Source organism: Microcaecilia unicolor, chromosome 9, assembly GCF_901765095.1.
Source record: "Microcaecilia unicolor chromosome 9, aMicUni1.1, whole genome shotgun sequence".
Classification (NCBI taxonomy): Eukaryota; Metazoa; Chordata; class Amphibia; order Gymnophiona; family Siphonopidae; genus Microcaecilia; species Microcaecilia unicolor.
Window position 1 is genome coordinate 62,035,262 of NC_044039.1, and position 27,129 is coordinate 62,062,390.

Genomic DNA, 27,129 nt, shown 5'->3' on the forward strand with positions numbered 1-27,129 from the left:
TAAAAAGGTATAATAATTTGGATAACAGCATCATTTTAACAGCATTGATGCGTCCCAATCAGGAGATGCTAAGACCTTCTCACATATCCAAATCTCAAAACAGCTCTTCCAGTTTTCTTGGGAGATTGGCAGCATATAGATCCCCTACTTTGAGGTCAAATCCACCCCCAAGTATGTAATACTCTGGGAAGTATAAAGCCCCCCTCTTGCCTCTAAGAGGAACTAAACACTTCAGAAGAGACTGAATGCTCTTCTGGCAAAGGAAACACACTCCAGGCTATATTTTTTGCTTTTATAATAATACTAAAATTTATTAGAGTAAATAAATTATTACAATAAAATATCTTTTATCCCAGTGTTACAGAAAATTGAATTCTTATTTATATCAGTCTGAATTTCAGCATAAGCATAGTCTCTGTGTTTCCTTTGGAAGCTATCAGAATCTGACTGGTACAAGATGTGCTTAGAATACTGAAGCTTCCCTGTGTCTAATTTCTTAATGCTTTTTATATTTTTTCTCTTATCTGGTATTCTTCAACCCTGCCCTCTAAGGTTACCTTAACATAACTCTGCTTCTTTGGTATTTTTTCACCATTATTCATCATTTGCCCTTTGTAAACTCAAATGACCCTGAATATTTACCACTCATATTTGTCCTTCACTGAAAGTGCTTCTCTGCATTATGTCCAAAGCCTGTTTAAAAACAAGCACACACATGTTAAAGTTTATGGCTCATTACTTGGGCTAAGCAAGCCTGCCTGTTGTTAACTTGTCCCTGAAAAGGCCAAGAAGACACATGTTAGCTGTAGATCATAGATAAGGGTATAAGTTGCATATACAAAGCTGGCTGATCTGCAAAATCAGACAGCTCTATATTAAACATCTCCCTCTTGTGGGCCCTTGGATCGATAGTGCAGAGGGGCCACACTACAGCGAGGTTCTTCTCGAGTGGCATCTTATTCAGAGTGGGCATGCAAAGCAACAAAGGGTGAAGGTTAATTTTACATCAGAGGTTTAGAAGGTGACATAGAGGGAGTGTGGACCACCATAACTTTACTAACTGATAACATGTTGCACTTAAAAAAGGTAATAATGCAAGAAGCAAAACAACAAAAACACATTGCAATAAAGCAAAAACCCAAATGAGAGAGTAACAATGTTTTAAATCCAGAACTTAGAGAAGCCCACCAAGAGGAAAGCATATTCATAAAATTGGAAACAGCTCTATATTAAACAGAAGGCCACCTATATCGCCTCTTCAGCTGAGAAACTACTGTCCCTGAGAGATTAATATTCGGAATTTCAGATTTCGTCGTGTTGACCTTGAACCCAGAAAGAGCACCATATTGCTGCATCTCCCCCTCTAAATGATGGAGAGATTGTTCTGGATCAGTCAGTGTAAGTAGAATATCATCTGCGACAGAAGTCTTTCACCCACCACTTCTCTATTGTCAAAGGCCTACAGCAGCCCTTATTTCTGGGCTCCGATTGCCTTGTGCGACTGGGAGTTTATGTGGATCTGGTGAACCTTGTCTTGTGGAGTAGACTGGTTGGCAGCCCAGTGGAATCTGAATCTACGCCTGTTAGCCTGAAGTCGGGACAGACCATACCCCAGGTCTGCGAGGTGGTTTGTGCTGAAGATGTGACCATTCCGGGAAGAGTGAAGGATTTTTCCATCCAGCTTCATCTCGCACAGGGACAGCGTCTGTTGGACAAAGTGGTGTTCTTCAACCCGCATTCTCACTTTCGGGACCTAGGGTTGTCTACCGTTGTTTTGCCATGTTTGGAGGTGACTGGTACATCTTTTCACTTGTTGGTCACCAATCCGCAGTCAGATGAAGTAGTTGTGTCTGCAGGAGACCCTTTTGGATTTCTGGTGGGAGAGTCTTTTCCTGATGTCGAGGTAAGGTTGCCTATTATTGTCAGGCTGCCTTCCTCTTGGAACACCTGCCGGGGTGGGGGAGACAACTGAATGTCTGTTTACCTCTCCCAGAGGCCTCATCTCTCTTGAGTTTGTTTGGACTTATGATGCAACGTGTTCACAAGTGCAGTCAGAAGACGACTGTTGATTTTGTCCAGAAGGATGTCTTTACCCCAGAAGTCTAGAGTGGTAAATTCTGTTGAAACTTCATCTCTGCATGAGGAAATTGAAGAGCAAGTGGAAATTCCATCCAACCAGCCTTTCTCAGAGTTTGATGCTATGGTGAAAGATCAAGTGGAACAGGCTGATGTTTGTACTACTGATACAGAGAAGGTGCAGTTGACTGAGTTGCTGTACAAATACAAGGACCTTTTTGCTGTAGACTCGTATGATTGTGGGATCACAGACCTGCATGTCACCAGAGTTCCTACAGAGCCAAATAGCAAGCCTGTCGTTGTGTGCCAGTATAAGATTCCATTGGCTTCCTTTGAATCCGTGCAAGAGATTCTCAATACTTTGGAGGCCTGGAGCATCATTAGGCAATGCAACAGCACATACAACTCCCCTCTTTGGCCCATCTTGAAGAAAAATAACAGCTGGAGAATCGCCCTGGATTACCGTCAGCTGAATAAGCGAGTACCTTTGTCCAGGTGGCCTATGGCTCCTCTGGACCAGAATCTTGCTACAGTCAAAGGGGCTAAGTATTTCACCAGCTTGGATTTGGCATCAGGGTTTTGGACAGTACCTGTCCATCCACATGACCAGCATAAACTGGCTTTCACGTTTGGGAAGAAACAGTATATGTGGAACAGAACTCCCTTTGGTTTTCTCAGTTCCCCTGCTGAATTTAACATCTTCCTACACAAGGCACTTCCAGATGCTGAGGCTTGAGGAACAGTGGTCTATGTGGATGATATTCTGATCAAAAGCCCTACCTTTCAAGAACACTTGTCAGAGATTGAGCATGTTTTCTTACAGTTGATAGATGCTGGAGCTAAACTGTTGCTGCCCAAAGGACAATGGTGCAGGAAATAGCTAAATTGCCTAGGGTATGAAATTTCTGCTGAGGGTCTGCGACCTCAGAAGAAGCGAGTGCAGGCCTTACAACAGCTGAAACAACCCAGCAATCTCACAGAACTTCGTTCCTTTTTAGGAATATGCAATTACTCCTGACAGTTCATAGATGAGTACGCAGAGATTACCAGACCCTTGGTGAAGTTATTAAAGAAAGATACACCCTGGGCTTGGGGTCCAGAGCAGGAATCTGCTATGCAGGAGCTGAAGGATCAGCTTAGCCGCTTTCCCTGCCTCGCGCACCTTGGGGGGGGGGGGGGGTCGTGAGTTCTATGTTGACCTGGGATACTCCAAGCACTCCATGAGCGCTGTCTTATATCAGAAATATGATTCTGATAAGCGGGTCGTGGCCTATGTCAGCTAAGGCCTATCTGATGTGGAAAAGAAGTATTCCGACTGTGAGAAATTGCTTTTGTCCACTGTTTGGGCTCTGCAACATTTCAGGATTTATATTCAAGGCGAGAAGCTAATCGTGGAGACTTGTCACCAACCCATTAGTTTATTGGGTAGCGACCGAATCAAGTCCGGTCGGGTGTCCAACAGCAGGATAGTCTCCTGGACATTGGCTCTTCAAGGATGGCCTTTAGAGGTAAGGTATGCTCAGAAACATCGTAATGTAGTAGCCCAAGGTATGGCTGACCTGCATGACTGTGCAGGACATTATTCCCTTGCAGGTATTCCTGAAACAGAGGTTCCACCACAAGAGAAAGAACCGCATCAACACAATCTGTATGATGAGAAGATCTGTGATACAATGCCTAAAGTCTATGTGGATGGTTGTGCCTTCCGCCGCGACACAGACCATGAGTTGGTTGCAGGTGTGGGAGTGGTATGGATTCCCACCATTCCTGAAGAGACTTTGAAGCACAGCTTGGGTTCACAGACGAACCAGTATGCTGAGATTGTTGCAGCTTTGGTGACGGTACAGTCTGCAGTTCAGAAAGGAATGCGAGAATTAGTCATATGTACAGATTCAGATTATGTGAGACAGAACTTTGTCTCTCATCTACCCAATTGGTAGCATAAACAACATGTTAAACTATAAAGGAAAACCGGTACATCATGAAAATTTGATTCTGACCTTAGATCAACTGGTACGGAACCATGACATGACCCTCTATTGGAAGAAGGTCAAGGGTCATGCAAAAGTTGATAGTCCTGACAAGATAGGGAACGACTTGGCAGATCTACTCACCAAGGAAGGTGCGCTCACAGGAGAATTATGGCAGTTCTCAGAGCCGTTTATGCTGTCACCTGACAACAAACGAAACAGCTTAGTGAGACTACAGTGTTCCAGTGGTGCAGTGACATCCCATCATTTGATCTTGTCACGGCTCAGAAATCAGATCCTGCAGTTGGACGATTTTATGTGTACATCCAGAATCCGCAAGAACATCAGTTGTAAGAAGAGGAGTGTCAAGCTGAAGAACTGAGGATACTCTATACATCCCGAGAGAAGTTCCAGATCCGTCAGGACCTGCTTATTCGGACGAATAAGCATGGCATTGAGCAGTGGGTTGTGCCTCAGGCATATCGTGGCATCATGTTGCAACATGCTTATGATGAACCCTGTGCAGGACATTGAGGTGAAGGTATCACCTATGAGACCTTGAAGCAAGTGGCTTATTGGCCCCACATGCGTCAGGATATGCAGCTGTATACTCAAGGTTGTCTGACCTGTTGTCATTTCCAGCCATCTTCTCCATCCCATCGAGCACCACTCAGGAAGAAGGGTATTGCTATGCCCTGGTCAGATATCCAGATTGATTGGATTGGACCTGTGGTTCGATCCACCCGTGGCAGCAAGTATATACTTCCTGTCACCTGCCTGTTCACCAAGTGGGTGGAGTGCCTACCTGCACTCAATTGCACTGCAGAAAATTACGGCCACCTTACTACTGGATCATGTGTTCAGTTGGTGGGGTTTGCCGATGCGAGTGGATTCAGATCAAGGATCTCAGTTTACTGCAGAAGTAATCCAACATATGTGGAAGATGCTAGGCGTGAAGAGTAAATTGCACATTGCCTACCGACTTCAGTCCTCGGGACAAGTGGAAAGAGTTAATCGCACCATCATCACCATTCTGAAGAAGTATGTGTCATCTTCAGGTAAGGATTGGGACATGAAGTTACCATTGGTCCTTATGGCTATTCATGCCACACCCCATCGTTCTACCGGAGTGTCACCCTTTGAGATGATGACAGGTAGGGAAATGATGTTACCAATTCACTTGCTTTACAGGACTAATGATGTGAACTTGTCCAGTGCTACTTCCTCTCGTGAGTATAGCGCCCATTTGCGTCAACATTTGCAAAGTGCCTTTGCCTAAAAGAACTTGGAAAGTAGTGCTAGAGGTAGGAAGCCTACTATGATCAAGGGACTACCTCCAAAGAATACCAAATTGGCGACAAGGTATTCTATTTCAATTTTGCCAGAAACAAGGTAAAAGAAAAGAAATGTCTGCCCAGTTGGCATGGTGTTTTCCCTATAGTGAAAAAGCTTCACCTGTGGTTTATCAAATTTGCCTCAAGAAAAATTCTCAAGGTGAAGATAACCTTAAATGGGTCCACATCAATCAGTTGAGACAATTATGTCATCCCAGTCATTTGGGTCCAGATACGTGCATTGTTGAAATGACTCAAATTAACCATGAAGTAGAATAGCTTCCTCTTCTTTTGTTTTTCAGCTATAAAAACAATCTTGAAGATTCGATGTTGTTGCCAAGATGATTGATCCTGTTTCCATACCTGATGACGTTCTTCAAGGTGTTCCTGAATCCCTGCTTCCTAATCCATTTGTGTTTTTTTATTTATTTATATGAAGTCTTTATTAAACAGTAATAAAATACAATGGACTCTGAAACCAAGTCAACAATATACAAATACAGAACTTTCAAGTCAAACAGAAGCAAAGTTGTTTCACAGTAAACTTCATGAACTTTTTAAGAATTTATGGTTATTGAATTACCCCACCCCCACCCCTTATCAGTTCCCCCATCTAACCAACCCACAGAGGAGCTCTCAACACCTGCACAAGCACTGTAGCTGCTCCTAACCACTTTTGGCAGTGGCAAGGAAAGAGTTCCAAGTCAGGTACCATTTACTTGTCTGGTGCATTCGCTCCGCTCGGAGTCGTTCCATCTCACACACATGCCGTAGTTTGTTGCACCACCTTGTAACAGAAGGAACCCCCCTCTGTTTCCATTGAGATGCAAGAACCACTCTCACTGCCCCCAACAGCATGGCGCACCAATACTTGCTGATATGAAGTTAGGCCCACCGCCCTTACAGAAAAAAGAAAAATCTCTGGAGCCCACTGAAGTCGGCAACCACTACTACTACTACTACTACTTAACATTTCTAAAGCGCTACTAGGGTTATGCAGCGCTGTACAATTTAACATAAAAGGACAGGCCCTGCTCAAAGAGCTTACAATCTAAAGGCCCAACCAGGTCTGCAATCTACTATGTATCGCTTTCCAGTAGGCTCTAGCTTTAAAGCAACTCCACCACACGTGGCCCATTGTTCCGCTATGACCACATCCCCTCCAACACAGTCCTGAAGAGAACGGATAAATCTTCTGCAATCGGTCCAGGGTGAGGTACCAATGGTACAGGATTTTCACTGCATTCTCCTGCGACAGCACAAGAGTGGACACTTTTGCCACTGCCCGTTCTATTTTCCCCCACGCCGTCTCCCCGAGACTTACACCCAGCTCATCATTCCAACTTTTCCTATGACGGCTGTAACACTGGACCTGGGCACCGACACTTCTATACAGACAGCCAATCAGTCCTCGGAAAGTTTGGTGTTTTTCACAAATATCTTCCAGTGGTAACTTATCCCTTTGCATAACTAGTCTAACTGCCTTTGTTCTAAGGAAGTGAGATAATTGAGTGTACACAAAGTCATCTACCTGCACCCCCGGATACCTTGTCTGTAGCTCCTCAAGTGATATCAGAGAACCCTCTTCAAATAATTGGCCCAGGTTTTGACCCCCTCCCTATACCATCTAGTGAAGACCCCTGTCGCGTTCCCTGGCAGGAAGAGAGGATTGTATGCTATTGGTGATAACCGTGACAGAACGCTTTGATTATTAGGGAACAAGCTATCCCAGTAGTGTAGTGTAACTCCAACCGACGGGCATGACTCCTCCCCCTTTACCCGAAACGACTGCGGAAGCCACATAAGCACTGCTAACGGCACTGAGCCAATAGAGTACTGTTCCAGTTGTACCCACTGCCTATCTGGGTAGTCTTGGAACCATTCAACAGCAGCCTTTCCCTGTGCCGCCCTGTAGTACCAAATGAGATTGGGAACGCCAAGCCCACCCTTCTTCCTAGCCTGGTAAAGAAGCGTACGCGAGAGCCTAGGCCGCTTACCCGCCCAGATGAACCTCACTATACGATCCTGCAAGGAAGCAAGAAATCGCCTGGGCATCATCACAGGCAGCACCTGAAATAAGTATAACAGGCGAGGTAGATTGTTCATCTTAATAACTGCGATTCTGCCGAACCAAGATACCCCTAGTTCCCCCCATCTCTCCAAGTCAACCACAATGTCCCGAGCCAGGTCTTTATAGTTAGCCTGAAACAAGTCCGAGAGATTCGGGGTCATTTCACTCCGAAATAAGTAATATGACAATTAGCCCACTTAAAAGAGTACGACGTTTTCAGAGACACCACCAATTCTTCAAAAGCGTTACATTTAGAGCTTCAGACTTTGCCATATTCACCTTAAATCCCGAAACCTCTGTGTACTTATCTATAATACAATTAAGTCTAGAGAATGTGGTCAGTGGGCGGGTCACATACAACAGGACGTCGTCCGCAAAAAGGGCCATTTTGTGCATTCTACCCTCCACCCAAGCCCCTGACATCTCCGGGTCCAATCTAATCTGAGAGGCGAAAGGCTCCATGACCATAGCGAATAAGAGAGGGGACAAAGGGCAACCCTGTCGGGTGCCTCTGTGGAGCGAAAACAACTCCGAATTACTGTTGTTAACCCTTACACACGCTCGTGGAGAGTTATAAAACGCCTGTATTCAGCTCCTAAAAGTCGTCCCAAATCCCATGACCTCCAGTACCCGATACATGTAGGGCCAATGGACCCTGTCAAAAGCTTTTTCAGTGTCCAAACTGAGCAGACAAAGTGGCTTTTGATTTCTCTTTGCAAGGTACATAAGATAAAGCGTACGCCTAATATTATCCATCGACTTAGATGGGACACAAAGCCCACTTGATCTGGATGTATCAGGACTGGAAGCAAGGGCGCCAGTCGACTTGCCAGCACTTTAGCTAAGATTTTAACATCTGCATTTAAGAACGATATAGGTCTGTAGGAACCACATTCATTAGGATCTTTACCTGGCTTGGGGATGACTGCAATCCAGGCCTCCATCATAGATGGAGGCAGCGTCCCACCAGCTCCCACCTGATTAAACAGGTCCGCAAGCAGTGGCGCCAATTCGGGCGCAAACCGCTTATAGAATTTACTAGGGAGCCCATCTAGTCCGGGGGACTTATAAGAGGGCATGCCACTAATAGCCTTCTGGATTTCCATGGGAGTTACTGGTGCATCCAACAATGCCCTTTGCTGACAGGTTAGGGAGGAAAGGTCACTTCCAGCTAAATATTGTCCAATAGCCTCTGAAGAGGGATTAATCTCCTGTGCATATAAGGTCTGATAGAATTTCCCAAAGCATTCACATATTTGTTAGGATTTTCCTAACAGCTCTCCCGTTCCATTCCGTATCTGCTTAGTCATACGATCAACTTTTTGCCTACGTAACCTAGTAGCAAGGAGACGACCGGCTTTGTTCGCAAACTCGTAAGTTCCCGCCTTATATTTCGCTTGCATCAGACTAAGTTGTTCTGAGTATATAGAATCTAATAGCAGCCTCTCCCTCCTCAGCTCCTGCCAGGTCCGCGGTGACCTATCTTGTGTTGCCCCTCTAACTGATGAATTTTCTCCAGACATGCCACTATCTGCGCCCTACGTGTCTTAGCACGCTTACTAGCTAGTTGTAGAAAGTAGCCTCTAGACACTGCCTTCATAGCATCCCATACTATGGGCATTCCAGGTCCCTTGCCAATGTTAAATTCAAGGTACTCCTTAAGCATTTTCCTGTACCCTTCCACCACCTCCCCTTCTTGTAGTAGACTAGTATTTAACATCTATCTCTTTTCTTTCACTTCCGCCCTGATGGTGGAAAGGAAGACCCATACTGGGGCATGATCTGATAGCGTCACACTTCCAATGCCAGCCTTAGGTCCCCTCTCCACCAAGTTTGTGTCCAGGAAAATGTAATCAATGCGCGAATATGACTTATGAACTGGGGAGTAAAACGTATAGTCCCTGTCTGTCTCGTGTGTCAGTCTCCACAGGTCCAGTGTGCCCAGGGAAGCAGCCAAGGATGCCAACGCCTGTGATTCCTTGTTGCCCTCCGCCCTGGGGACCCCCGTGCAGTCGAGGCAAGTATGCATCACCGCATTAAAGTCCCCTCCCAGTAACAAATGTTGCCAGTGAATTCCGAACCCGTACAAAGAATTCTGCCTGACCACTATTTGGGGCGTAAATCGAGGCTACCGTTAAGGCCACCTGATCCACTATCATGTGCACAAATATGTAACGTCCCCCTAGGTCCCTTTTGACTTGCTAAATCTGCGCTGCCACAGAAGAATGCAGCAATATCGCCACCCCTCGTTTTTTTGAGCCCTCTGCAGATGCAAAATATGCCCCCGTAAAGCCAGGGCAGGAGAGGAGTAGCTCATATTTTCGTCTCAGGTGCGTTTCCTGGAGCAGGACCACGTGTGGTTTGAGCCTCTGCAGTTCTCTATAAAACCTCTGTCTCTTCTGAGGCATGTTTAGTCCCCTCACATTGTATGATAATACTTTCAGGTCAACACTCATCTCTACAAGTAAATATAGCTCCTGCCACCATTACCTTGCTCACAGTGTACTCCCCCGTTTAGAGCCCCCTCAGTTGGTTGCGACAGTGTTGGTCTTCTGAAGGAATCATAGAAAAAACCCCAATTGTTTCCAGAACCCCTCCCTCCCCTACCTCCCCGACCACCCTTCCCTCCCCGAAATCCCCACACACCCTTCACAAACATAACCCCCACCAATCCGGATCCTAGGGTCTGGGCTGGGAATATCCCCCCTGAAGTGCCCTACAGGAGAGCAAACGGTCCCCCCAAACCTTTGTGCACACTCCAGTACCACCCCCTGCTGCTAATACATTCACCCAGTCCCTCCACCCATCCACCTAAACTCAGACCATTCGCAGTTCAACACAACCCCCAGAGATTCCCAATTACAGAGAACAGATAAACACACAGAATCAGAAATGTCACCCCAGTAGTAGACATCAGAAACAAAACGCATATCAAACAAAATCACAGCCAAAGTCACGTCTTGGTGCCTTGCTTTTTAGTTTTCTGGGGACTCTCTTCCACTTCTGCAATTTTTCTCGGGTGGAAGAAGCCAGATCCCCCGCAGGACTCGCCATTGTTGTCAGACCAGCCTCCTGCATAAACCTCCACACCTCCGCAAGCCTGCGGAAGCGAAGTTGCTTACCCTTAAACTCAAAACTCAGTGCAAAAGGGAAAATCCATCTATAGGAGATCTTCTCCTTCCTCAGAATTTCCAGCGCGGGCCTCATCACATGCCTCTGCGCTAATGTAAATAATGATAGATCTTGGTACACGAACACCTGTGCTTCCTTGTATTCCACAGATGGGTTTTGGCGCGCTTTTATCCATACCTTCTCCTTAAGCGCATAGGAAGAAAATTTCACGTCTCTGGGTTTGTTGTCTTTAGGCTGACCAAGTGCCCTGTGAGCCCGATCGAACAAAATACTATCAGACTCCATTGGTTCTCCCATAATTGTCTCTCACAGTGATTTCGCAATTGCAGGCACATCTTCCATGTTTCCGTTTTCAGGAACTCCCCGGAATCTGAGGTTTTGTCGCCGCCTGCGATTTTCCAGATCATCAATTTTGTATTGTAGTTCCTCTGTCTGCTCTTTTAGCTGCACAAAACGGGTCTCTGCTGCCTCCGCTCTCTCGGTGTGTTCGTCCATACGTTCCTCTAGGGTCTCAACTCTACCCCCCAGCTCGCGAAGGTCAAGGCTAATGGCGTCCACGTGCTCAAGTATTTCTTGTTTGGACGCCGTAATCTCTGCCCTGATATCCTTCAAGCATTTAGCCAATTCCTTAGACAGGGCTGCTTTCGGGGAAGCTCTCCGCACTCAATGCAGCTGATTCGGATCCCGATGAGTGATCCGGGGCCGGTGACACGTGTCTCGATTGATTCTTCATCGATTGTCTTGTCGAGCTCCGCTCTCGCGCCTGGGATGCAGATATTTTGCTCATCTTGCTCCCTAGGTCACAGCGAATCTCCAGAAGCCGTTCCAGCACAAGAACAAGGCCGGGTTCCCGCAATTAAAGCAAATTGAAAGCAGGGAAGTGCGGAGCTAAGGATTCAGGCAGCCATTCGTCTCCGTGAAGTCACTTCCTCCCCTCCATTTGTGGTTTTGAACATTCCTTCCCTTCGTTCCTGATTTCCATTGTCTGCTCATGACTGTTGAATTTTCTTTTCCCAAGAATTTTTTTTCTTGCTGGGGGGGAATTTTGTTTTGTTTTATTTTTATGTTGTCAGATCCAGTGTTCCTGTAACTGAAGTTCTGGATGTGTTGTTTGTTTTTGGACATTTAATTGACTTTCTTTTTGAACTGTGTCCAATTCTTATGTTTGAAGACTTTCTTCATCATCACCATTACGTGGACCATTTTGTTCCTGTTTGATGTCTTTTTGATGCGAGAAGTTGTCCATTTACACCTCATTATCATCAAGGTCCATCACCATTGACTTTGTTATATTTGTGGAGGTCAACTATGAGTAATTCTCCACTATTCAACATCTTGTTTCATTTTCATATTATGCACTAATTTAGCTAATGCTTTTGCAATGCATTCTATGTAATGTTGATTACAGTTTCATGTGTTAAGACATAATCACTAACTGTCAGGTGTCTCGGGGAAATGTGAGCCCTTGGGCCGCTGTCATGGAGGTGGCAGCAGCAGGCAAAACCACCCAACAGGAGACAGGCAATCCTAAGACGGGCTGAAGTAGACAGGACTGGAGTGGCTGGGCTGGAGCTGAAGAGGAAAGCAACAAGGAATCCAGGAACAACGTCCTACAGCAGGGTTCAGGCTTGAGAAGCAGGATACAGGATACTCAGTACAGGCTTCTCCCACAGGATTCGGGAAACTGGCACAGCTCGACTGGATCCGGGTTTACCCAAACACTAGGCAGGCAGGGTGTCCATGGAAGCTTAGCTTGCCAGGAAAAGAGGACACAGGAGCTACATACAAGCTAAGCTCAAGGGAATGGGAATGACAGATACGCCTGCCAGAGGAAGGGTTAGACTGGAGCTACAGTAGCTAACAGATAAAAAGGAGAGAAATGGCTGCAGCAACAGTCGCTAACCAACCTCAGACAGGGAGCAGAGCCACTGCACAGGGATACAGAAAGGCTAGAAGCCCACAGAGAATAATATACACAGAAAAGCTGAAAGCCTACAGGTCAGAGAGATACACCCAGAAAGGCTAGAAGCCCACAGAAGGGCTGGAAACCCCCAGGCCGCAGTAATACACCCAGAAGGCCTGGAAGCCCACAGATAAAAGGGATATACACAGATAGACTGGAGGCCCTCAGAGCAATGGGCACAGAAGGGCTGGAAGCCCACAGAACAATAGACACAGAAGGGATGAAAGCCCACAGAGCAATAATACCCTGAGCAGGAAAGCAAGAAGCACACAGGTAAGTAGTAGACTAGGCAGAAAGCCTACGAGCAATAATACCCTGAGCCAGAAGGCAAGGCCCACAGGTGATAGTAACTAGCAAAGCAGAAGGGCTGGAAGCCCACAAGAAAAGACAAGGAAAGCTAACTGTGCAAACAGCACACTAACCTCGGGACCTAAGGCACTGCGGAGGCATTGGCAATGCAAAGGCACTGAAGACTAGAACACCAGTTCCTTAAGAAGGCCCTGACAGATGAGGTCACCCCTTCAGGCCACAGGCATGGCCCAGAGAGACCTAACCCACACAGGTGTAGTCTAGTGAGGTAATTAGTGTCAGGCTGGAAGCAGCCAGCCCACCCAGCCTGAGACAGAGCTACCTCAGGAACAGCCCACTGAAGTACAGAGAGGCCCAATACACACAAGTGTAGAGTAGTGAAGCCATTAGAGCAGCCAGCCCACAGAGATAGAGCTAACTCAGGAACAGTATACTGAAGCACAGAGAGGTTAAACCCACACAGGTGCAGTATACTGAGGCAATCAGCGCCATGCTGGAAGTGGCCAGCACCCAGAGACAGAAACAGAGCCAACTCAGAAGTAGACAGAAACCAGCACAGACACTGATTCCCAGAAATAGGGTAAGTCTGAGGGTGGTCACGACCACAGACGTGACACTAACACCATATTATTGTTCCCGTATTCAGTAATTTGCTGTATTAGCATTTTTGAATTTACGTTTGAACAATGTGCTATGATTTCATGAAGTATTTGTAGTAATTGCTTCTAGTTTTCATTTACAGAGTGTTAGTTTTGAGTTGCTGAAATTTTCCATTTATGCTTCTCATTAGTCTTGACCATGAGTCCTGATTTTAACCTGTCTAGTGTATTGTTAGTTAGGTTGGAGAAGGCCTTTACTCCTTTGTAGTCATTTCCATCTCCAAGGGGGGGAATCTGTAGGGGTATTTACCTGAGATCTCACCTGAGCTGGTCTTGGTTCATACAAGCCTGACATCCTGTTACAACAAGATGGATTCTACAACCTCTGACCTGAGCACATCTGTGTCAGCAAGATCCAGCTTTTCAACTTCTGGAAAATCACTGACCGGCATACCGCATCCAAGGACATTCTGTGTTACAACCACCCTGTTATCACCCTGAGAAGCTGAAAGGGGAGTGAGACCCATGGCTCCAGTAAGCCTGGTTGGAGACAGATATGCAGACCTGAGAGTAACAACTTCAAGGTCACGAACAAAGGACTCTTCAGCTAACTCCATGAGCATGGACAGGATTATGATTGGTCCCGGAGGATCATCTGATGGAGAGGTACTAAGAAAGCGGGAACTAGAGTTGTTCGGAGACCATCAGACAGTTGGGACTGACAAGAAGGACCTAAGAAGACAAGTAAGGTTAGAATGCTCGGAGGGAGCAAGAAACTGTGTTGTTCTAACCTTGTGAACTACATATCTGGTGAAAATACAGATTGGTTCAGCTATATCTGTTCTGAAATGCAACACTGGATGACCGTGGCACCTGCTTTCAGACGATAGACCCTGTTCTGAATCTGAGACTGACTCGCTGTGGATATAGCTGGAGTCTAAGGAGAAATCTGTGCCAACCTCATTGGGAGACTGCCTAACAGACAGCATGGTGAGATAACAGGATTTACTTCTATAGATGTCGGGAATTAGTGATTGGTGTTTATCTGAGATAAGACTGGTTAGGTCATAGCTCGTGGTCAGAGAATAAGCTGCTAACAGTTGTATTTTGCATAAGAGGTGTAGTATAAGTTTTCACGATTACAAAATCAGGTTTGTGTAATCACCTAGCATTCCAGTAAGAATCATTTTGCATAGTCTTTATTTAGTGACAATCTATTTTTTTTTTATTATCAACAAGTTATATATTTGTACTTTGCTAAGCCTTGCTGCAGAGCTATTCTATATTTGTATATTTTCTTTATCTATAAATATAATATATTCCAGCAGGCTTTGGTTGCGTTCTCTCTAACTCAGCTAATTTTGGTTAGGCGCCAAAGTAAGGTCCTGTTTACCCTAGCATGAGTCCAGAATATTTGCTTAGGCAGAGTTCTGTAATCCAGGGCCTTGGCATAAATAATTCTGTTAGGAGTTGTTTCCTATAAGACTTATTTATACTACCTACAGTGACTTGCCCAAGGTCACAAGGAGCTGCCGTGGGAATTGATCTCAGGTCGCCAGGATCAAAGCCCACTGCACTAACCATTAGGCGGCTCCTCCACTCCAGACTATGCTGTCTGTATAAATAAACATAGTAAGGTCCAGCGATTTGAGAGAGTAAGTAGTGGGACAAGAATAATATTTAATAGTATGGGTACGAGAGTCAAGCCCTGAAGGGTGCCTGACTCAAACTTGAATGGGGTGGGGGAAGTATTATCGATTTGGACTGTATAAACACGCTTACGCTTATAGGATATAAACCAGTTGTATGCAGTGGCAACAATAGTGATGTTCTGTAAGTGGTTAAGCAGAATGGAATGATCAGCCAAGTCAAAAGCCACAGTAAGATCCTATGATGGAAGTAAGACAGATTTCAGTTGATCTAGATAGTAACAAATGAAAGTAGTGATACCTAGCAAGGTGGTTTCTGTACTACAATGTTGATAGAAGCTGTTTTGGTTAGAATGAAGCACATATAATGAAGTCTGCTATTTTGGCAACAAAAAGGGAGGTTGGCTGTAGGGCAGTAATTTATATAGTCAATGTCACGAAACGCCTAGCCCCCCCACCTGGTGTTAACCCTGCGGCCACCTAAAGGATCCAACCCAACACTGCTCAGGCCCGCATGCACCTGTGCACCCGCTCCAACACTGGCACCCTCCACCCACTGTTGCCTCTGGGAAAGTCTCCCACCCACAAGTTAATTCCCTGTTGGATTCTAAGGACATGGAGGCCACAATCCCAGGGGTCCCAGAGTTCCTAGAAAACACCCACAGACTAAGAACACAAACTACTAGGATTCCGAGTCAGTCCAGGAAACAGAGCTAATAAACTAATAGGTTTATTAACATTGAAAGGTAAAACAGTGAACAGTGAAAAAGGTGTAAACAGCAAACAATAACAGGTAAAAATAAGAGGAATCAACATTAAAACTAACTAAACACTTTCTTACCACCTAAGTAGTACCTGGAGAGTTCAGGAAAAAATAACTGTTCATAGGATCTGAACAGGGTCTCGGTGCAGAGGTCTCCACTCTCCACATTCCCTCTCTGAGAGTGGGGGATTCCAGCACATTCTGGTTGGATCTTGCACTTGAGGGCCAATCAGGGCCCAGAGCATTAACACTGAGGGTATTTGGCCAATGGTAGTGCAGGTTACTTTCCCTGAGAGGCTTTCCTTTTTTCCTGTGGAAGATAAGCTGAAAGGAAAAAAACAACTGCAGCTTTAAGGCATAGGACAGGCACCACCTGCTGGCCAATTAAGGGAAGTGCACTGAGGGGGGGAATACGTCATACAGCGACATAAGTCACCTGTTTCACCACAGTCGTTGATAGAGAGGGTGACTTCTTTGATGTTAGGATGAATAGTGGCATTTTTCCAGGCCTGTGGAGCATGTTCAGTTAAGAGACTTAAGTTAACCATGGAATTCATTCATTCATTCAAGCAGTTTACAGTTTCATTTTACAGTTACTGGGTCTTAATGATTTTTTGACAATTAAGGAGGGACTAGGATCATGGGGTGCTGTCATGCGGTTGATAGCTTGACGGAGTTCAGGCCTTCTGATCATTTTCCTTACTTCAGAAATGCTCTCATGTTTACATTCTTTGATTACACCATAACATAGATAGAAGTATTTGTTCATCCTCCCTTTCCATCTTGAATTAACCGTTTGCTTTTGTTCTTTCTTAGGCTTTGGCTGTAGACCAGAAAGATGCTTGGTCTATCCATACTATAGCTCATGTGCATGAAATGAAAGCAGAAATAGAAAAAGGTTTGAAGTTTATGCAGAAAACCGAGAACCAGTGGAAGGTACATCTTGCCATGAGCCTACTAGACTAAACTCTGATTTCTCTTCATAGTCCAATGCTTAGGCAAACCCTTTTAAAGTCTGGTTTAAAACACATAATATATAAAATATTAAAGTAAAATAGTCTGCTTTCTAGCTTGTTATATGTTTTCATTAAACGTATTTGTTAGGGCACTAGAATGCAGGTAAAATATTGGGGGTAATATTCAGCCTGTGGTGGTCAGCATTTTATTTTTTAGATGCTGACAGCTGCGGGCAGACTTAGCCCCAGGTATTCAGTGGTGGACCATGTACTGGCACTGAGTATCTAGCGGCAATTTAAGGACAGGCCGCTAGCGCTTATGTGGGTCCCAGCCGATATTCAGCCAGGGCCTGCATAACTAGCCTTCTCCCGGCCCCTGAAAAAGCCTCCTTCTTGCACATTCAGAACCCCCTGCCCCAGGAACATACCCCCAATATCCAAACACTCCCCCCACTGGTCTGGCCAGTGGGCGTGTTGAGGGAGTAGTCTAAGGAGTGGAAGAGTAGACTAATGGTTAGTGCAGCAGCGTGAAAACCAGGGGAACCAGATTCAAGTCCCACTGCAGCTCTTTGTGACTCTGGGTAAGTCACGTAACCCTTCATTGCCCCTTGTACAAAGTAGGTACCTGTGTATAATATGTAAACTGTTTTGATTGTATCCCTTATAGCTGCCTGAAGTGGGCTTTGCTCCTGCCCCCACTGGACCACCAGGGAGCAAAGGGGGAGGGGCGCTGGAGGTCTCGGGAGGGGAGGGGGTTTTGAATGGTGCAGGCTGAGAAGGAGAGAAGTTTTTTGGGAGTCCTGGAGGGTGCTCCCTGGGCTCCATATATCTTTTAAATAATTGAGGATCCTGGCTGTTCAGTGCCATGGCTTACATAGCTGTAGCTAAAATTAGGACAGCTTTTAAGCTATCTTAATTTTGGCAGCTTAGCTATGCGAGTCCTAGCACTGAATATTGTCAGCACCCACATAACTGCTGGCTTCTCCCCAACTCTGTCCCCACCAACCACCCCTGACCTGCCTACATTTTTTGAACCGGTTAGAGCCTAGTTAAGTGCCACTCAGTGGTTGGGTGGCCCCAGGTGATTTAAGCGGGCAGGAGCGTCTCTGCCCCTTATATCGCTTTGAATATCGGCTGGATTGTTTGCAGATATTTCAAAAAATCCTCATTCTCCTTATATCTTCCTAATGAGAGAGAGATTTTAACTAATCAAGAATGTTTCCTATTTAAGCAGCAAAAGTAGTAATGGCACCGTTTGAATGACAATGCTGCTGTGTCTCTAGCCTTGATATGTTTCCAGGTTGTGGTGATGTTAGAAATGATGTTAGAAATGCTTTGGCTGCTAATGTTTCCCATATGTCGCACAGTTCCAGCCTTGAATCTCTGAGGAAAATATAAATTTTGTTCTTTTTATAATAGCTGGCTTCACTCCTCTTCTGGAAGGTCTTCTTTTCTTTTCTTTTTTTTAAATTTTAATGAGGTCTTTATTACAGTGATAAAAGAAAAGATACATACAAGTACATTGTACAATTTGCTCAAGTAGAAACACAACTTGTTCTCAAAGCTAATGAAACCTGACTTCCGGTGACGTCACGAACCGCAATGGCGGTCTGAACGCGCAGCTCCCGAACACCAGCCCAAATACCAGCTAAAAAGAAGAACAATTAAAGCCCGAAACGGAAGGCGTGTAGTAGAGCAAACAGCGGAAGACACGCGCTCCTGAAGATGGCGAACTCGAAACCCAAAACGGCGGATTTAACTGCCTTCGCATATCGGGACCGCGAACACGTGGCGGACAGGCAGGCAGGTGATCAGCCGAGTCAAGTGGCCTCCCTAAGCCAGCGGCCTACAAGCGCTCAGGGCGCACACGAAGAAACACAGGAAAACGAGCTGGCACCAGATAAATGGGAGCAGCTGAGTACATGGCTGTTGGATATTAAAAAGGACATTAAAGAGATGCGGCGTGATTTTGCGCAATTGAGCGCAGACCTAAGAGAGGAGATCAAAGAGCTGGGGAATCGAGTTAGTGAAACTGAAGTGGGCCTTGAGGAACAAGCGGACACGATAACGGGGATAGAGCAGCAAATGGTTGAGCAACAAGCAAACATGAGATTTCTCACGGACAAGGTGGAAGACCTTGAAAATAGAAGCCGGCGAGCTAATATCCGAGTACGGGGCCTACCGGAGCTACCAGAATTTATCAACTGTGAAAAAGCAGTGCAGGATATAGCGGCTCATCTGCTCTCTACCCCGGAGCATATAGTGGCACCCGAAACAATTAAACTAGAGCGTGCACACAGGGCATTGGGTCCGAGAAAGGCTAATGTGCCTAAAGACATTGTGGCTTGTTTCACAGAGTTCAAAATGAAAGAGGATGTCATGCGCCAAGCAAGGGTAGCTAGTCCCATAATATGGGAAACGTATCCCATTGAATTATTTCAAGATCTAGCGGCTACCACATTGAAAAGGAGAGGAGCGCTGCGTCCATTAATGGAAAAGCTCCGAGATGAAGGAATCAAATATAAATGGCAGCATCCTTTTGCCCTAGTGTTTTATAAAGAGGGAAAGCAACGACGAGTGGTCACGCCTGAGGAGGCCCAAGAGTTCTTGGGGCAGAACAAGGAGACAACAGCGATCACAGCACATCAAACTAATGGACCTCCGAAAAAGAGCAAGCAGAGATGGCAGAGAGTCTCACAGGGGCGAGGACGGCTGAGAAGACAAGCATCAGATCAACGGCTGGCGACAGGGAAAGGCACATGACAACACATTGCACATTGGAATTAAATCTCTGCCCAGAGAGACAGGCCAAATTTTGAACCTGAAACAGCGGGAGCGGTGCCTGCAAACTACTAAGGGCCAAAGCGCCTAAATGGGCTGGTGTAGAAGATGAGAACGGAAGTCCACAATTTTTCTTAGCATGCCTTCAAAGAAGAAGGGGGCATGCTATTTCAGGTTATTGGGGACAGAGGGAGGGGGGAGGGGGGATAGGGATAAGGGGAAATGGTGGTGGATATATAATGGTCTGATTGAATGGTATCGGGTGATAAAGTGTTTAAATGTGTAACATTCAATGTGAGGGGCCTTAACTCGCGCCAGCTAGCATTTAAAGAAATGACACGATTGCGAGCAGATATAGTGCTTCTACAGGAGACGCACCTGAAAAAGTGTCACGAGCGGCTGGTGGGTCATAGGCGATACCCTACAATCTTATTTTTATCATGTATAGACAATTCTAAACAGAGAGGGGTATTAATAGCACTGTCGGATTCATTTCCCTGGCAGGTTCAACATACAGTAACTGATAAAGAAGGCAGATTCTTGCTGGTAAAAGTTTCATTATATAATACTCAGTACACCATTGTTAATATATATGCCCCGAATTCCGGGCAGAAACAGTTTATAGAAAAAGTGGAATTACAATTGCAAAAGCACCAACAAGGTCGACTCCTCCTGGGGGGAGACTTTAATGTCACGATTCATCCCCCGTTAGACAACTCTACAGGCCAAGCTGTATATGCTAAAATAGATAGGAAAGGATTGAAGAGTTTCTTGGCCAGATGGGGACTGACAGATTTATGGAGGGCAAAACATGGACAGGAAAGAGACTATACATACTATTCTGCTAAATATAGATCCTATTCTAGAATAGATGGCTGGATGGGAGATGTGGCAGTGGCTAATAATGTAAGTAAGATCAATATAGAGCCACGCACCTGGTCAGACCATACTCCGGTGGTACTAGAATTACATATAGGAATTAGACAGGTGGGCGAGCGATACTGGAGGTTAAATGAGGCAATCCTAATGGATACTAAAAATATCCCAGTGATAGAAAAATATATTGAGGAATATCTCAAATTTAACGATGTGGGGGAGATCCGCTCAGAATATTTATGGGAAGGTCTGAAAGCGGTCCTTAGAGGACAATTAATAGCATTAGGAGCACACATAACCAAAACAAGAATGGAACAAGAAGAGAGTATTAGGACAGAATTAGCAAAGCTAGAACAAGCACACAAAAAGAACCCCACAGACACTAGGGGACAGACAAAATTAAACGAGCTGAGAAATAAACTTCAGGAGTTACAGCTGGCAGAAGTGGCCGCTAAACTACAAAAGACACAACAAGAACACTTTGAGCTTGGGAATAAGGCGGGTAGACTGCTAGCTTGTAAATTGAAAAAGCTAGCACAACGTAATCATATAGGGGGCATACAAACAGCGGATGGGAATTTTGTCACACAGATAGAACAGATCCAAGAGGAGTTTTTGAATTACTATACAAATTTATATGAACCAGAACAAGTCCCAGAGGTAGATGAAATAGAGCAGTATTTACAAGAGGCGGATCTCCCGCGGGTGGAAAGAGGAGGAACCGAGCGGATGTCAGCACCCATCTCACTAGAGGAGATAATGTGGGCAATAACAGATATGGCAAATGGTAAAGCACCGGGGCCAGATGGATTCCCCACTAGGTTCTACAAGGTGTATAGTAAACATCTGGCCCCGGTCCTATTGAAAGTGTTTAATGATTTATCAGAGTCGCAGGAATTACCCTATACATGGAGATTAGCAGCAATAACTTTACTATTGAAGCCGGGGAAAAAACCCCGGCTTTGTAGCTCCTACAGGCCAATCTCGCTTTTGAATGTGGATTACAAGATATTTACAAAGATACTGGCCTGCAGACTACAAAAACAGATTCCAGGTATAGTTCATGAGGATCAGGCGGGATTTATAGCGGGGCGACAGACGTTTGACAATACCAGATGTCTGATGCACATTATCCAGCAGGTGAGAGACGACCAGACCCCAGCAGTACTGCTATCAATCGATGCAGAAAAAGCATTTGATAGAGTGGACTGGTCGTTTCTGTTTCAAGTATTGCAGTGGGTAGGGATAGAGGGGAAGTTTCTGAGCTGGTTACAGTTACTATATCAAGGTCCACTGGCAACTCTAAAAATTAATGGGTCTTATACAAGAACATTTAAGCTACAACGTGGGACCAGACAGGGATGTGCGATATCTCCACTTCTTTTCGCTTTGTCCCTGGAGCCGCTAGCCTGCATGCTTCGGAAGGATGGGGAGGTGAAGGGGGTGGTGAGAGGATGGAGAGAACACAAACTGATGCTGTTTGCCGATGATATATTACTCACAATTGTGAAACCAGAAACTTCTATAAAAAGGGTAATAGAACATCTCACGCACTATGGGAAATTATCAGGGTTTAAGCCGAACTTGGAAAAATCCACCTTTTTGAATCTCACAGTGCCTCCCAAAGAATTAGAGGTTCTTAGGACTGAGTTTCCCTTTGTATGGGCGAAAAAGGCTATTAAATATTTGGGCATACAGATAACCCCACAAATAGAGGGGCTATATGCAGCTAACTTCCCCAAGAAAGCAGAAGAACTTTTTCAGGAGTTAGACAGATGGGAAGGACTTAATATATCTTGGCAGGGGCGCATACATGCTATCAAAATGATGTTACTTCCGAAAATGCTGTACTTATTTATGGCAATTCCGATCCCAATTCCCGTAAGCTTTTTTACAAAGCTAAATCGCAAAATGTTTGCATATATCTGGAGGAAACGCCCACCACGAGTACGGAGATCTATGATGTTTCAAACATGGGAGAGAGGAGGTATGGGAGTCCCTAACTTCTACCTATATTACCAAGCAGCCCAGATTCGGGTCTTGGCAGAGTGGTCGCCGGGGGCATCCAAGAAATGGCTTCATTGGGAAAGAGCATGGTTGGGCAGGCGAGAAATAGAAGATATTTTATGGATACCAAAAGAGGAATTAGTGCCCACAATAAGAGCAATGCCTATGGGATTGAGACATCCTTTATGGACATGGTATCAATTGAGGAGACGTTTATTTCCGGAAAGAGTGTATTATCGGCAAACAGCAATACGTTGGGCAAAAGGGTTTTCATTGGGGAGATCGGAGAAGATTTTTGACAAATGGGCCCAAGCAGGGTTGCGCACACTAGGGCAAACATGGAAAGATGGAGAAATGATTGGTTTTGCAGACCTTCAGGAGGAATATGGTCTGATAGAGAGAGATCTTACCTATTATTGCAATCTGCGTAACTTCCTTAAGAAGAAAGCGCAGGATGAATTAGACCTAGCTGAAACAGATCTAGAACTTGCGATCATTAGAGGAGGAGGCAAAGGAGGGATAACACGTATATACCTGGCTTTGCTGGGACAGACTGATCCTCAGGTACTATATCAGAAGAGATGGGAAGAGATATTACACTCTACCTATTCCACAATGGTTTGGAAAAGTAATTATAAATATTTGCTTAAGTCATCCATAGCACAAACGGTGAATGAAAATGGTTTTAAGATGTTTTATGGGTGGTATTACACACCAGACCGACTACAAAAAATGTTTCCAGAAACATCAGGTCAATGTTGGCGGGAATGTGGCCATAGAGGCACATTCTTTCACATATGGTGGTCTTGTGAGAAAATAAAAGAATACTGGAAAGAGATATTGCAGCTGGTTGATACAGTTATACAAAGGCAATGCCCATGGAGGGCAGAACACTGCCTTCTGCATTTTAAACCAGCTGGGTTATCTGGCTGGCAACACAGACTGGCGACTCAATATTTTGTGGCAGCAAGGCTTGGAATAGCCCGGGCATGGAAGCAACTGCAACCACCAACATTACAAATAGCAACTGGGAGAGTTGAATACTTATACCAAATGTCAAAGCTGACAGCCATACGAAGAGGCTCCATGCGGATTTTCAACAAAATATGGACACTTTATGAACAGTATAAAGAACAATCAAACACACCACTGGGTTAGGGAGGGAGGGGAGGGAAGGTTAAAGTTAGAGTTAAATAAGCTTGATGTAAAAGAAATATGTTGCTGAACAGCCGATTGTTGGCTATTTTGTATTTGAGCAATCTTTAATAAAAAATATATACAAGAAAAAAAAAAGCTAATGAAACCTCTAATATGTATAGTTTTTATTATAAAGCAATGCTAAAGGAAAAAAAATCTGACCAAAGGAGGGAAAGAAGGGAAAAAAGGAGGAAACAAAAAGAAAGAAAACTCTGACCCAGGAGCCCTAAAAAGGTGATCACACAGAAAAGCCAAGCCAAGTCTCACTCGCCCACAGAGCTCAAATCTTTTCCCAAGTCTTGAAAGAATTTCACCTAGTAGCAGTTAGCTTCTCTAGTTTATATACAGTGTAAAGTCGAGATCTCTACTTAGCTAAAGATGGGACTCCTGGTGTCTTCCAAGCAGCCGCTAAGGTGAGCTTAGACACATGTAGCAATTGGCGCACCAACAAAGTCTGATATTTCCAAAGTCCTTGGATCGCTCTATTCAACAGGAAAATCCCAGGGTCCCAGGGAATTCTCAAGCCAGTTATCCACAAAATGTGGAGGCAGATGGATTTCCAAAATGCAGTGGCTTTTGGGCAGGTCCACCAAATTTGACCCATAGTTCCCTAGGCTCCATCATAATGCAGAAGTCTGAGGAAACCAATGATGGAGATGATCTGGGGTAAGGTACCAGCGACAAACAATCTTGACATTTTAAATGCTTACAGGATAATAAATAAGCCAATTGAACATAAGCATAATGGTGAGATTGGGGTAAATCAAAATAATGAGACAGAGTTTGGAAAGAGATCGAGGCATCTTCATCATAGAGTTGACCCCAGTTGTGCCAGTTTCCAGACATCTGTATACCTTGTATTTAAATCTATTTTTATTAAAGAACAATCATATGTTACCTCATATGTACACAATTCTTCCATACACTTGTGAAAATAAAGCTTTAACAAACTGTCTTCATATAATTATACATACAATGTTCTGTATTAATTTTGTTTTCTATTTATCTTTTTGAAAGCTTTTCTCCCTTCTCCCCCCCACCCCCCTTCCCCCCCCTTTCCCTTTCCCTCCCCCCCCCCTGATCTTTATAAGTCATATTGGTTTAGTCAGTAATTCAATATGTGACTACGTGCTGCAGATGTCATTGAGTCCCAAAACGGACTCCAACGTTGCTGGAACTGTTCTCCACTCTTTGACTCCATATCTCTTACAGACATACGTTCCAAACGCAACAGAGATACCATACGAGTGTGCCACTGCTGCCATGTAGGATTTTGAGGGGATAACCACTCTGTAAGAATCGTTTGTTTTCCAACAATTATTGCTCTCTGTACAAAGGCCGTATATCCTTTCTTTTTCGAGGACATCCCCAAATTTGGCTGTCCAAATAGTAACAGTGGTTCATAGTGCCATATCTGTTTCCATATCTTGATGACCCATGCTATAATTTGTTTCCAAAATTGTTGTATACCGACACAAGTCCAGAATAGATGTCCCAGAGTAGCTCCCGGTGCACCACATTTTACACACTCTCCCCAGGGTGATATTCCCATGTAAAATGCTCTTTTTGGTGAGATGTACAGGCGTAAGGCTATTTTATATTGCAATTCCCAGTGGGTCGCAAAATCTGTGATTCGTCTTATCTGTCGGACATGAGACTTTAGCTGTGGTTCCAAAATTGTTATTTGTAAGTCCTCAGTCCACAGATGTGCCAATCTACGGTATTCCAATTCTGGAGCTGTATCCCGTATGTGTCTGTGATGATATGACATCGGTACTCTTTGCTGTGACTCTAGAGTAAAGGCAGAGGATAGCTCTTCCTGGACATCCTCTGTCAACGATGTCCATGGTAGTGTAGATATATAGTGGCTCAATTGTCCGTAGTAAAATTTATCACTGTCCAATAGTGCATACTCATTTTGTAAGTCTAGAAATGTTCGTGCATGACCCTCTTTAGTCACCACCTGCAGCAAATATACCATCCCTTTTTGTTTCCATTTGTGAAAAACAGAATACATTTGACCTGGTACAAAAGCAAAGTTATCACAAATTTGTAAATATGGTGTCACCTTTATGTCAAATTGATGCAACCGGCACACCCATCTCCACACCGCCCTAGCTGTTGGCATAATCCCCGAAGATTTTAGAGTATATGGTATGGGTGCACCTGTTGCATGTAAATAATTGCTAAAATGTAATTTCGGGGTAAGGCTTAGTTCTAAGGTTGTATTTGTATAATCATTGGTATTCCTATACCAGTCGTTTATATGCCTCATTCCACTAGCAACATTAAGATATCGAAGGTTTAAGAGTCCCAACCCCCCATATTCCACTGGTATACTTAAAGAGTTAACAGATAATCGGGCCTTTTTCCCTTTCCAGAGAAATGTCTGCAACTGTTGGTTTAAAATATGTTCATCTTTTCTTTTCAGATACAGTGGTATAGTTTGGAAGCAGTAAATCCATCGGGGTGCTATGATCATATTGAATAATGCTATTCTTCCTAATAGGGATACTGGAAGTGCACTCCATGTTTGTAAGCTTGTTTTCATGTCTGTAAGTAATTTTTGTATGTTCAATTCATATAGCTGTGACAATTGGTTTGGAATACGAATTCCTAAATACTTAATATATCTCTTCTCCCAAATGAGGGGAAATTTATTCTTCCAGTTCTGATTGTCTCCTTGAACTACCTCTAGTGCTGATGATTTGGACATATTTAGTTTGAGGCCTGATATTTGCCCATATCTATTATCTCAGTGAACATAGCTCGCATTGATCTAGGCGGGTCAGTGATAGTCAACAGCAAGTCATCCGCGAAGGCTAATACCTTCACCTGCTGCTCTGCCACAGATATTCCTGTAATGTTTCTCTGTCTCAAAAGTGTACGTATGAGTGGCTCTAATGATATCACAAAGAGGGAAGGTGAAAGAGGGCATCCTTGTCTAGTACCCCTCATAATCTCAAATTCCTTCCCTCTTAATCCATTGACTAATACTTGTGCACTTGGTTTGTGGTAAAGTGCTTGTGTCGCTCTCAAAAACCAGCCTGTGATTCCCATAGTTTTCATGGTATGTATCAAGTATTCCCACCCTACCCTGTCAAATGCTTTATCTGCATCCAAACTCACTATTACTGATGGTATCTCCCCCTCTTGACTGGACGCTATCGCCAATAATAGGCGACGTACATTATGTGTGGCCTGCCTGTTCCTAACAAAGCCCACTTGTTCCATTCCAATTAATTTTGGTAAGTATTTTGCAATTCTTTCCGCCAGTATTCCTGCTAACAATTTTGTGTCTACATTCAATAAGGATATTGGTCGGAAATCTTCTGCTCTATTATGTGGTCTTCCTGGTTTTGGTATTAATGTAATTAAAGCTGAATTAGCATAGCGTGGGAATCCCTTTCTCTCTATTACCTCTTCAAAGTATTCTAGTAACGCCA

General features: G+C 44.5%; 1 protein-coding gene across 3 annotated transcripts in view; it reads left to right on the forward strand.

Annotated features, from left to right (window-relative positions):
• TTC38 (tetratricopeptide repeat domain 38) overlaps window positions 1-27,129 on the forward strand; it is a 561,013-nt gene that overhangs the window by 234,925 nt on the left and 298,959 nt on the right. For 2 of the 3 annotated variants that reach the window (XM_030214669.1, XM_030214670.1), the window contains exon 7: window positions 16,683-16,802. The exons of the other annotated variant lie outside the window; for it this stretch is intronic. In XM_030214669.1, coding sequence (XP_030070529.1) covers window positions 16,683-16,802 — 120 coding nt within the window. The remainder of the gene's footprint in view (window positions 1-16,682; window positions 16,803-27,129) is intronic. 3 annotated transcript variants of the gene reach the window in all.